Source organism: Cydia strobilella, chromosome 24 (assembly GCF_947568885.1).
Source record: "Cydia strobilella chromosome 24, ilCydStro3.1, whole genome shotgun sequence".
Taxonomy (NCBI): Eukaryota; Metazoa; Arthropoda; class Insecta; order Lepidoptera; family Tortricidae; genus Cydia; species Cydia strobilella.
In genome coordinates this window covers 4,405,708-4,418,827 of record NC_086064.1, presented here as the reverse complement: position 1 = coordinate 4,418,827, position 13,120 = coordinate 4,405,708, and the positions used below count along the sequence as shown (strand labels likewise).

The 13,120-nt window shown below is 39.5% G+C and overlaps 3 protein-coding genes and 1 long non-coding RNA gene across 4 annotated transcripts in view; 2 read left to right on the top strand and 2 right to left on the bottom strand.

Annotated features, from left to right (window-relative positions):
• The window catches only part of LOC134752189 (poly [ADP-ribose] polymerase tankyrase), a 32,230-nt gene extending 31,332 nt beyond the window's left edge, over positions 1–898 (top strand). The window contains exon 24 of the mRNA XM_063687801.1: positions 644–898. Coding sequence (XP_063543871.1) covers positions 644–709 — 66 coding nt within the window. The 3' untranslated portion in view covers positions 710–898. The remainder of the gene's footprint in view (positions 1–643) is intronic.
• The window catches only part of LOC134752111 (interleukin enhancer-binding factor 2 homolog), a 141,756-nt gene that overhangs the window by 103,297 nt on the left and 25,339 nt on the right, over positions 1–13,120 (bottom strand). The gene's annotated exons all lie outside the window — the stretch shown is intronic.
• Positions 3,598–6,103, top strand: LOC134752109 (uncharacterized). The gene is made up of 2 exons (XR_010128733.1): positions 3,598–4,197; positions 4,385–6,103. It is a non-coding gene; the product is annotated as an uncharacterized LOC134752109 (long non-coding RNA).
• Positions 7,474–13,019, bottom strand: LOC134751963 (beta-sarcoglycan). Its single transcript, XM_063687476.1, has 4 exons — positions 12,594–13,019; positions 10,174–10,339; positions 9,074–9,236; positions 7,474–8,423 (listed from the first exon to the last, which is right to left on the bottom strand). Exons 1-4 carry the CDS (start codon positions 12,898–12,900, stop codon positions 8,052–8,054), a joined length of 1,008 nt encoding a protein of 335 aa, XP_063543546.1. The 5' UTR covers positions 12,901–13,019; the 3' UTR covers positions 7,474–8,051.

Sequence of the window (13,120 nt, the reverse complement as noted above, 5' to 3'; positions counted from 1 at the left end):
GTTAGTGGTGTGTGCGGAGTATTTTGGAACTATTATTTTTACTAAATATTATACATCTAGTATTTACTCCGTATCTTAGAAATAGATACAGCCAAAATCATGTACTCTTACATTACAGAATCAATATAATTAGTTTTCGACATATCATTATCATTTATTTCATTACAAATTATTCAAGTTTAAATCGAAAGGAAACGAATGAAATGAAATAATCTACTAGCATGAAGTTATTAATTATTACCTATACGTATATGTAACGTATACGTGTATGTATGTATACGTGTGTGTAAAAATATGGACACTTTGTGTCTGAAATAAATATTTTCATTTTTTTTTTCATATGTCTCATAATTAATTTTGAGTTCTTTCAGATATTACAAAAATAGACACAAGTGACTGATATGATATCAGGGTGCCTAGCCAAGATGCCAATCGTTCGCTCCGCAGCGAACGATACGCTGATGTATCTCTGTCGCACTAATATGTAAGAGTGATAGAGGGAGATTTCCGTATTGGTATCTTGGCCCTTGACCTTGACCCAGGTTTACCCTACGTCTTTACTCTATTACTTATGTGTCTATACTACATAAATATATGGCTGGTATATTAATATGTAATAATACGTATATCTCGTTTGTTTCAGGCTTACCCAGAATACCTAATAACGTATCAAATAGTCGACGGCGAGGGCAACACGGGCGCAGTATAAATACCAAGTATTTCTACCTGGTACCAAGTACCTAGTGCGACCTAGTATGTACCTAAATTAAAATATTTTTTGAATATTGTTTAGTTGAAACTACTTAGTTTAGAAATTAATTTATGTGTCGTTTTCAAACAAAAGGTACCAGTTTTGTAGGTTGTCAATATGCAATTAAAAATCATCATTATTGACAACTGTGATACCTTTTTGCCAAAAAAAACTTCACGAATTGTCTTCATTCGTCCGACTGATGGACAAACGAGATAGAAGAATAGTGTTTCGTAGTCCCCACGCTAGCCTAGTGCGGGATAGAGATATGTGGCTTTCCATAAGAGAAGGCTCCTTATGCACATGGAGCATAAGGACCCTTTAGGCGTGGAACGACACATATTTATTGACTGATTTTAACGACTTTGAAATTCGGCTTTTATCCTATGTTGTGTACATCGCCTAATAATAAAAAATCTTACCCTGAAAACTGTTTGTTAACTAGTACGGCTACCATCAGTTGACATTTGAAGTTAATGCTAGCGACTGCGTGAACTCGATCGCAGTCCATGTCGCTGGCACCAAAGACTTATATAACTCCGTAAGTAATATGAATAAAGTCTAAGGAAAAAACGTGCCTCGGAAATCAAGAAAAATTAATCGCACAGATGGCGCTACCCGACCTTTGGCCTATTCTCGGCTAGATGGCGTTGACGGTTTCTATTGTTATTTAACAATTTTAACACATATCAGTGAACGCACATGAGTAAAAATGATATAAAAATAATAAATACAAATAAAAAAAACATTTATCCATGCATTTTTATACATTTACATTTTTAGTTTTATTCGTGTGTCGATAGATGGCAGTAAATTGACTGTGACTACAAAATTTACTATGAGAGTACCCCTCTATCCTATCTATTCTCTTTGCTGGCACTGTTGTATTGGTGCGATCGAGAGGGACTGTGATCGAGTTCACGAAATCGCTACCGTAAACTTCAAATGCCAACTCATGGTACGTGTACAGATAGCGTTATACCTCTGTATTAGCTTATTTAGTTTTGATTTTAACTAAATATACTTATTCGGACATAACATAATGAATCTGTTATTAATAAGAAGGGAACGAGTTTCATTTATTAGCGCTTTACTCATTTTGCAGTATTGTGGTTCTAAAACTGGATTTTCCATTGTAAAAGGTTGTGTATATTGTTATTAGTTGTATATATTGAATCGAGAAAATCAAGCATAATCGCACTTAAACTATCGTGAGACATTTTCAAAATATTTATCAGTACGGTTTTTACTCACTATTATTTTTAGTCGCTTTTGGCGACATGTTTCGGATTGTCCGCGAGTGTCACGAGTGTCCGCGGCGGTTGTACGTCGTGCACTGTCCGCGCCGCCCGCCTCGTCGCTCGTTGCGCACGCGCTGATGGTGCGAGGTCGGGGAGCGCAGGGCGACTTGGCCCCATCAGCGCGTGCACAACGAGCGACGAGGCGGGCGGCGCGGGCAGTGCACGACGTACAACCGCCGCGGACACTCTTGCCTGAGGATGGATTCCCAAAGAATCCGAAACATGTCGCCAAAAGCGACTAAAAATAATAGTGAGTAAAAACCGTACTGATAAATATTTTAAAATCAAGCATATACTATGATTGGGATAAAGCTGATTACCAGAAATATTAACTCTTTACGAAACGTCAAAACGATTTTTAGGTACTATGAATTAACTAAAAGCAAAGATTGAATGTGCAAGATTTGTAAATTCTATGAAAAAATCGTGCCAACAGAGTTGGACAGCTGAATAATATGGCGTTGTACTGTACGCTGTACTTTCACGTCTAATACAATTAATGAATATTTGCTATGAAATAATGAAACTGATGAATATGTTAAACTAGTGACCCGCCCCGGCTTCGCACGGGTGCAATGCTGATGTATTACATATAAACCTTCCTCTTGAATCACTCTATTTAAAAAAACCGCATCAAAATCCGTTGCGTAGTTTTAAAGATCTAAGCATACATAGGGACAGTCAGACAGCAGGAAGCGACTTTGTTTTATACTATGTAGTGATCTTGCTTTTCCGTAATGATACTAATGATTTAATGACACTTAAATAATTAATTAATTAATTAATGAACAATTCAATTTATATATAGTAAACTAGCCCTATTATGAATACCACTTCGGTGTTACCGTATTTCGTTACAGTTAATATTAAACATAATTATTTCAAGTTTATTTGCTGTTCTTTTTTTAGACTAGAGTCCAATACCTATTAAATGTATTAATTTTATTTTTCAAAACGAAATATAACATTTTTATTCTTTGTTTTTAGCTAAATGATTTATCAAAATTGTAACTCTAAAATATTAAACAATTTGTAGTTATAGCACAAAATCTGCTCAGATACTTTTAAATAAAAATAAATAACTAAAATTGTGCAAGTATAATGCTAGGACTACGATTCTAGTCTATTTCCATATGGATCTTAACACATTCGCGGACACGAATGCTATAGCATATGCTGTAGCATTCGTGTCCGCGAATATGTTAAAATAATGTAAACGTAAAAACCATGTCAGACGTGCTAAAGCTAATGACATAGTGATACAAAATGTTAGAATGATTTTGTTTTTAATAACAAAACTTCCGTGAGACACAGACATTAAAATTATTAAGTATATTAATAACGGGTCACTCACGTGTTTTAAGTCGAAAACGCTCGACATGTTTCACTCCGTACCGAGTAGCGTCATCAGGAGCTTGCGTCGACGTTGACGGACCGGCGCAGACACGCGTCAGACAGACTGCGCCGGTCCGTCACCGTCGACACCTCGGTACGGAGTGAAACATGTCGAGCGTTTTCGACTTAAAACACGTGAGTAACCCGTTATTAATATATTTAATATGATTTTGTTTTTATTTTTTTTGCTTCCGTACCCAAAGGGTATAAACGGGACCCTATTACCAACTATCCACTGTGAACTGTCCGTCTGTCTGTCTGTCTGGCACCAGGCTGTATTATAAACCGTGATAGCTAGACAGTCGAAATGTTCACAGGTGTAATTCTGTTGCCGCTATAACAACAAATACTAAAAAGTACGGAACCCTCGGTGGGCGAGTCCGACTCACACTTGTCCGGTTTTTTAATGGTATAGGAGGCAATGGTAAGCTATAACATCGGCACTTACCATCAGGTGAGATTGCGGTCAAATACTAAACGCAGAAGGGTTGCAAGTGCGTTGCCGGCCTTTAAGATGGGAGTACGTTCTTTTTTTGAAGGTTTCATGGTCGTATCGGTCCGGAAATACCGCAGGCGACAGTTCATTCCACAGTTTAGCTGTGCGAAGTAGGAAGTTTCTGGAGAAACGCACAGTTGAGGACTGCCAACCAACTAAGTGGTGAAGATGGAAATATTGTCGCGTAGAGCGATGGGGGAAAGCAGCTTTCACGTTATTATAATACAATTCATATGGAATAGACTACATAATCAGTGCTCCTACAATGGGGTTGGCCGGTCGAAATAATTAGCAGATGGCGCCAGCATAGCTTGCCCTGTCAATCCCTAGAATTGTGTCAAATTTTTGTTTTTTTAATGCCCTGGATGCCAGCCCTTTCAGCCAAATCTCATAGAAAAAGGGGCAAGCTATGATGGCGCCATCTCTGCAAACCTTTGACAGTTGCCAACCCCATAGCTTTGTGCGATGTAATAGATTTTTAACATTTGTCTTAGACACACTTCTAAAATCAATAATTATTTGATGGTGGTAATATCACGCGTGGCCTAAGTCCTGTGCATACTGGATGCATGTGCGTAAGCGTGCACATAATCGTTGTAATCTACAGAGCCGTGTGAGAGATGGCACACCGCTTGCGTGCACGGCTCCACCATTTTAGCGCACGCACGTGCACTCAGTACTACACTGCGCGCACGCAGCCGCTGTGCTCTGGCCTTTAATCATATCGAGTTAGCATTAAGGGTGTCATTTCACCTGTCAAATTTCTTTGTCCAATGTGTATTGCGTCTCACAGTTTGCTTAATGAGAGAGTGAGATGCAATGCACATTGGACCAACATATTGGACAGAGTGCAATATCAACCTAAGCCGATCGCCGGAGAATTCGGAAATTTGAATATTTATCCTCTCAAATGATTTTTACGTCTAAGATCCTAATCTGTTAAACAAAAGCCATTGTTTCTTTTGTGAGCGCGGTCGGCCATTGTGTGTCATTATCTCTGAGCGCGTGCCACCGCTCGCACAAAAGAAACAATGGCTTTTGTTTAACAGATTAGGGTCTTAGACGTAAAAATCATTTGAGAAGATGCAGACTATACAATGCATTTGTAAAGGGCCCTCCACACTCGTGCGCGAAGCCGCGTAGTCTGGAGCGCGCTTTAAACGAACTTGTCTCGAACTTTGTTGAGGAGAAAAATCGATAATATCAAAGTACTATTCAGTAAAATAATATCTATGAAATAAGAAGTCAAAAAATATTGTAGTATTTAAATTTTCCATAGTATGGAAAGAATATTTTTTTGCATAATATGTTGTAACATTGTTGTATTTGAAATTGTAAGATCGGTTTTCTTCGAAAAGCATTATTTTTAAAGTTATTTACTATATGCAATTAATCGCATTGGTTTTTTCCAATTTAAAAATAGGACTATCCTGTAGTGCCACTAGAAACTAGCTGAAAATATACGTACACCTTTATTTAGCTAAGCATAAGAAAAAATTATATGCAATCTTTAGCTTCTACTGTCACAAATCACAATTGGTTGGTTTATATTAAGTATTAGTAAATGAGATTAAAATCTGCCGTTTGCTCATCTCATACAGAGGACGCTTTTCGAATCTATCAAAAGTCTGTAATAGTTTATCTATTCTTATTGCAATTTAAATTCGCAAAAAATATACAAATTTTCAGCAGTGATAAAAATATTAATCAATCAAACACAATATTGAAGTATTTTTGCTTTCAAGTTCTTTAAAGCAAAAACAAAAAAAAATTGGGCTAGTTTTTTTTAAAACTCCAAACCACTCGAACACGTAAGTGGCGACTTTAAAGGCCTGTGCACACCTGATGGTGCGTAGACGTGCACTTTGTAATATACAGATCCTTAAGAGAGGCGGCAAACCGCTTGCGTGACGAGTGCGTGCACGGCTCTAACATTTTAGAGCACGCCCACGCAGCCGGTGTGATCAGCGCCATCTGCGTTAGGCTTTGCAAGTAAATTTTAGTTTTAGTATTTTTCAACGCTATATTTTGGTTATTTGCGAGAAATTGCATATAGTAAAGCAATGTTTTGGTAATTTATCGATATGTGTATATACGCGTTCATAGTGTAGCTGTTTAGGAGGTAAGGGATGGAGAAATACATTTGAATTTTTATTTTAACATGTGGTTTTATTTCCAATATCCGATAAACAATTATACATGACGATATGTTATACTGAAATTACTCACTATAGTTTAGACGCAGTTAGTCGTTGCTTTCTACATGAATGACATGAATGTTTTTACCTTAAAATTAAATTTGTGTAAAAAAACAATCAAAGTTAACCCTCAAGAAAAATATTGATGTATCCATATGAATATCAAAAGGTTTTTTTACTATTCCACCATTTGCTAGTACCCACCTAGTACCTAATGTACAACTTAAAAAAAATGATTGCAAAACAGAGATGTTTCCTATCACAATAGGGAATATTACGCGAAACTCTGCATAGGGGGCGCCACTACCACAATCTGAAGGTCTATCGCGAAACAAGAAAATCTAAATTTCGTTATCTAACGTCTCTGTCACTCTTGCATATTCGAGGGATAAAGAGGCAGATAGCGAAATTTCGGATTCGCGTTTCCCGATAGGTCCTCTGTAAACAAACCGCATTGATGCATCAATGTCATATTTTATTATCTCTGAAAACTTATCAAAAACCTGTTAATGGTACAGTTACTCTATGGTTTACTAAAAATGCTAGTGCTGCACTCTGATGGCTGAACATTGCAGTAATATCCCCTATTATAGGTTGATAAAAACAAATCTATAAAGATTTTAAGACAATACAATCATCATTTTTAGTATGAAAGCTGCAACGACTTTAGCTTCTTACCTCTAATATTTTAGTATAAACATTACAATTGACAAATTGCTTCATTCCCTAACGGGTTTTTGAATTGCTAAGGTTCTAACTCCTACTACTGTATGCATAACATGACTAGGACACTCAACGGATCTAGGTATACATCACAGATTACTAAGTAAATACTACGTGTATACATATCGTAAAAAACGTATTAACTTCAAGGGACCCTTCCTAACTTACTGTAACAGACGGGCGTACCAACCCGACCGCGACCATAGTTCGGCCAGTATATCTCTTTCTCGCTCTCACATATAGTTGCATTCTTAACAAACGTACGGCGGACTGCCTTCCACTGTATCGAACAGACCTCGGACCGGAACCGGAACAAGGTCGCAGTCCAGTACGCCCGTCTGTTATATCATTAGGGGAAATGTAAAGCTCGCTCGAGACTACGCGGCGCGAAGCCGCAAACGCAAGTGTGGAGTCGATTTCGCTGATTAGCGTACTAGACACCACACTCGCGTTCGCGGCTTCACGCCGCGATTCGCGCACGAGTGTGGAGGGCCCTTAAAAAGACTCGTAAGGCCTCATAACACGAGCGCTTTTTCAACGCGCGTTTTTTATCAAGATATTGGATTTTCAACTTTAAGCCTTGGTACTTAAATCGAATTTAGCGTGCGGGCAGATTGAAGCGCTTTTTAAACGCGCGTTGAAAAAGCGCTCGTGTGAATGAGGCTCAAGTCTTTACACTCATAAATCGGGCCTGACAGATCGTGTAGTGTATTACGCCTTAAATATTGTACTATTCTCTTGTTTATTGCATGTAGTTTATTGACAACATTAGGTATTCAAGTTTGTTAGAGCCATTATGGTGGCATATTAGCCACTTTACTAAATTGTAATGGCCTTTGATAAATACAGAGAATAATTATTTGTTTTACAAGGGGACAAAGTTGTAGTTTAACCGCTCGTGCTAATATTGACACCCGAGCAAGCGAAAGATTCTAAAATTGAACCACGAGCGTAGCGAGTAGTTAGAAGTGGACACTTGCGAGGGTTTCAAGGTACTCGTAGTTTGCACAAAATTTGCTACCGTGAAACGTAAAACTTTTCACCACACCAACGCAAAGAAACCACTAACTGTTCTGTAAAACACTACAATAAATACTTTTGGACATATTCTATATTCAGTAAATTCTGGCATTTTAATATCATCTACTATTTTCTCTATCTTGAAGCGACATAACCTATACACACATCTAAATACAAGGATTCAAATCCCCCGTCATATTTATATGCGAACACGTGACTTTCTGCCCACTGGGCACAGCGATACGAAACAATTTCCCTTGCGGCATACACACGCACACTTTAAACTGTCCCGTACTGGGTTCCGTACGGTTTAACGGTAAGGCTATTGGTAAATTTCTTACCGGTATATATACACCTTCCTTACCGCTGAGTACTACAGAGCCGTTGATAGATTTAAGGTAGATGTCTTGGTCGGCGGACCAGAAGAGTTCCTTGGATTCCATTCGGGTGCCTTCGGAGCCGCGCAGATGGGCTGAGGAGTCGGATTTGAGTTTCAAGTCTTGGTCGGTTGGTGAGGATATGCGTTTGGTTGAGATTTGCTGGAAGAGAAAGGTGTTTTTATATTATTGACCTATTAGTCAGGTATTAAATCCTGAGGGCATACTCACGTGACGCTACTATTTGTGGTATTTTCTATAAAAAGGGACCTTATTGTCGATGGCGCTTACGCCATTATAAACGATGCTCCGATATAAATACAATGCCGCACGACGCTGTGCGGCGTAAGCGCCATCGACAATAAGGTCCCTTTTCATAGAAAATGCCTCATTTAAGATTTGTGATGATACTAAATATTATAGTTTCTGTTTAGTCAGAATTAGACGGCCTAGAGGTTCTGGAGATGTGACGCAAGAGTTTAGGAGGATACTCTGTTATGCCAGATTAAGTTCATTCATCAACATTTAAAACCAATCTGTAGCCTCAGTTAAATTAAATTCTAGTATCTTAGGACATACAATATAGGTGCAGAAGAACATATCTAAAGTTAAACCAAGCTAACTCTGCAACGAATTTGATAGCACAGAGCGTGGAAGTGTTATCATAAACAGCAAAAGTCTATGAAATTACGACGTTTAAAATTGGTTTAAAACAAACATGCACAGTGTGCTATCAAATTCGCTGCAGAAGTTAGCTTGGTCTTACTAACTAAAACTATAAATAAATTCTCGTTTCCTTAACGTCTAGTTACCTTAGCGTTAAGGTTTTTGACGCCATCGGGTATGTTCATCTCCCGGGCGGCGGTGCTGAAGACAGTCTCCCCAGACACTGGGTCCAACAGCCGCATCGCGCCGACGCCGCGTACAAACACACCGGAAGAGTTCACCGCCAACTTCGTTTCCGTGCGAGATAATCTGCCGACATTGAGGAGAAACGCGTATTTTGAAGTTCGAGGTGGATTTTGCATAAGGATAAGTTTCACGAGTTAAGTAATATTATGGGCACAAGCGATTCAAAATAAAGTTTACGCGAAAGCATCAAGGGTTACTTCCCAGGTAGCATTTATACGTCATTATGACGTCATTGACGTCATAATGATGTCATAATGACGTCAGAATTACGACATTACGACTTCTCTGACGTCACTGCTACCTGGGTTATCATCACTGACGTCAGCACCTGATTGTGATTTGTTTGCATGGAGATGGACGACTGTGTACCGTGAATGTCTGAAGTATTGTGAGACGATCGATGATAGGCCTTCCACAGTCGGTGTATAATACTATGTTATGTGATGTGTTATTATGTATTTTGTATCTTATACCTACTTTTGTGTAATGAAACATTTTGTTAGTGACATGGAAGCATGGAACGCATCCTTAACGCCGGCTGGAGGTCTCCCGCGTTTTCCATCTGTCACTGTCATTATTGTCAATACATGCATGATGATGCAATTCTTGGCGCATTGGTATTTTTAATGCTGTAATGCCGTGTAACCATAACTGCATTAAATAAATCATCGTTCTTAGTGCTGTATGCACGACAATCACGACGGCCTTAGACGTTTTTGGCGACAAAAGGCTTGGTTGAAAAAAAACGAACAATAGTAGGTAATGAATGAATTGACTACACCGGGGTTCCTAAAATGTGAGCCGCGGGGCCCTTTTAATCTATCTATTTCGAATAGCACCTAGGTTAGCGCGCCGAGATTAAATTTTCAACTTGCAAGTGCGTCGCGGCATGAAAAAGATTGGGAGCCCCTGGATTAGGCCTTATCACTTACCTACTCGTCAGTGGTAGAATGTCGGCAAAACCTTATGTGTGCGAAATGTGCCATCATTTATAACTAACCTAGTCTGCAATGTGACTCGCACGGTGCCGTTCTCGCTGGAGATTTGGACAGGCTTGTCCCTGAAGCCCTCGAGCAGCCCGTCACGTTTGTAAACATGTTCAAATCCTGTGTCACCCAGCAGTTTGATAGCGTTGTGCTCCGGGAGAAGCTCCATACTTTCCATGCCTATAAGAAAGAAATCAGAAATTTTGTTTTCTGTTATCAAAGACATATCACTCCGACATACAACACACATACGATACGACATATGACTCCGTATAAGATAATTAAAGTTTAAGGAAAAAACGTGCCTCGGAAATCAAGAAAATTTGATTCTCGCACAGACGGCGCTACCACCAATACCAACCTTTGGCCTATTCTCGTTTAGATGGCGTTGACGGTTTCGTTTGTTATTTAACAATTTTAACACATATCAGTGAAAGAACATGGGTCAAAATCATATAAAAAATATACAAATAAAAAATCATTTATCCATATATACCTATATATGTTTTAGTTTTAATCGTGTGTCGTGTGTGTAGATGACAGTACCCCTAGAGGGGTACCCCGAGAGAGGAGGGGGGGAGGATAGATCCTATATATTCTCTCTTTGCTGTTATACAGTATGCATATCATCTGTTGTAGATGCTTGTTGCGGCGCTTGTGGATTTATGGGACACCGCATCGCCGTTGATGGCTATAAAGTCCCATATTAGCGCGGCATTTCTTGCCACATCGATCGCACACAAAACGCGAGGTGGTAGAGCACGACGAAGACTTTTCTGCTTAACGTTCTCCAGCCAGTCATCGTGCTTTGATGTTCCGACTTTATGTCGTGACGCCATTGCGGTTTCATTTCGGCACGTTTCTCCCAACCGTCGGTCCGAATGCCAAAACTGTCCATGTCCCGCTTTTTTTAATTTATTTTTATTAACGTACTGCAACCCTATGAGGTACAGTAGAACATTACGGCCCAAAGAATCTGGAATTTTCTGGATTCAACGGGCATTAGTAATGAACTTTAAAGGGCCGTCACAATAGATCACTGTTTGGTCGACGTGACACTCAAAGGTCCACGACGCCCCAAATAAAATAAAATGTCCCGCTTACTCGTACATGAGTTCTTAAACCGTAGAGTTGGACGCCCAACAGGTCTTTTTAGGGTTCCGTACCCAAAGGGTAAAAACGGGACCCTATTACTAAGACTCCGCTGTCCGTCTGTCTGTCACCAGACTCACCAGGCTATATCTCATGAACCGTGATAGCTAGGCAGTTGAAATTTTCACACATGATGTATTTCTGTTGCCGCTATAACAACAAATACTAAAAAGTACGGAACCCACGGTGCGCGAGTCCGACTCGCAATTGGCCGGTTTTTTACACACAGACACAGTATGACACGAACACTTAATGTCATGAATAATAATTATAAACGGCTACGGGGCATATGTATTAGTTAAATTTCGATTAACAAATGTCGGGGTGTTAGGTACCTATAATTATTGCGAGCCCACAATTTTATTTTGAGACGAAAATGCAGACTGCAGACGGAACGGTATTGAAAATTGATGGTATTGAAAAGCGTTTCCGTTTCGCTTAAGATATTAAAACACATCGTGACATCACTATTGTTATTATGTTTGCGACCTTCACGTTGTTCATTACTTAAAATTAAAACCCACAGCGGCGCACGCAGGGCCGGATTTCCGCCTAAACCTAGAGGGTCCGGGTCTAGGGGTCCAGGCAACCTAGCAATGGTTTTGAGACGGACAAAGAACGCCCTAAATCCCAAGTGCCATTCAGTCCCCTAGGTCTCTAAATCCGGGCCTGGGCGCACTGGGCATTTATCAATTTATACGTACGTGGATTTGATTTCACTTTTTATTAAATTATGACCGCTTCTCCGACAGTGACATCTTACGCTTTACTAAGGCCTGATTTCCTCCTTCGCTGAAGTCGGTCGCTGACGTCGGTCGAGCGTACCGTTGGAAGAAAAATCTGCCGCGGACGTCAGTGTCGGTGTGCGGGGGCCCATAGAACATCGTGTTAATTCGTACGCTCGACCGACGTCTGCGACCGATGTCAGCGTAGGAGGAAATCAAGCTTAAGCGGAATTTAAAGCATGTACTCTTAGAGCTTGTTGTGCGAACTACTTACGAATGAACTAACGAACTAAATGCATCAATGTAAATAGCTATATATAGGTACTTGAAACTATTGGAACGATGATATTGATCAACATCATAATTAGCTTTAATGTAGGTCACTGCCCCTAATTTACAAAAATAAATACCTATATACTTATTATACTTACAAAAAGCAAAAAGTAAAGCCTATGGTTTTCGGGCCTAGTTAAATAGGAATAGGACATCGCCGCCTTTCATACGTGAAAGTCCCAGTGTAATATGAAAATGAAACTATTAAGAGAAAGGTAACATACCTTGTCCGAGTCTCAAAACGGCTAGAATGGTGAATGTGAGAATTAGGTTCCCGATGGCGAGGATGAACAGCAAACACACTAGCGTCCAAAATGCAATAGTCTTCCGTCCTTTATACACCGACTTAGTAACATCGTTGCCGTTTTTATCGGAGTAATTCTTTGTCCCACTAACATTGGTTTTGTTCCCAAAAACCAGACTCTGGGCGGGCGTTTTAGTAATAAGTGCCTTTTCAGCGCGATTTCTTTCTAAAGTACTGTCGGACATAGCGTCGGATAAAGGCGAGACGCCGCGCAGATTGCTCAACATAGCGACTGCCTGTTTTATTGAAAATACACCCGAAACATTAAATTTATAAATAGACTAATGTTTCCCTAAATTTGACAATCAAATATCGAGCGAAGATGCACGCTTTCTATTGGTCAACGATTTGACCAATCACTAAGAAGTGCGCTTGTTTGGATTCCAGGAATCGGCAAATTATTAAATAAATCGAACACTCGATTAAGGAAAACGAACGAATAATCGG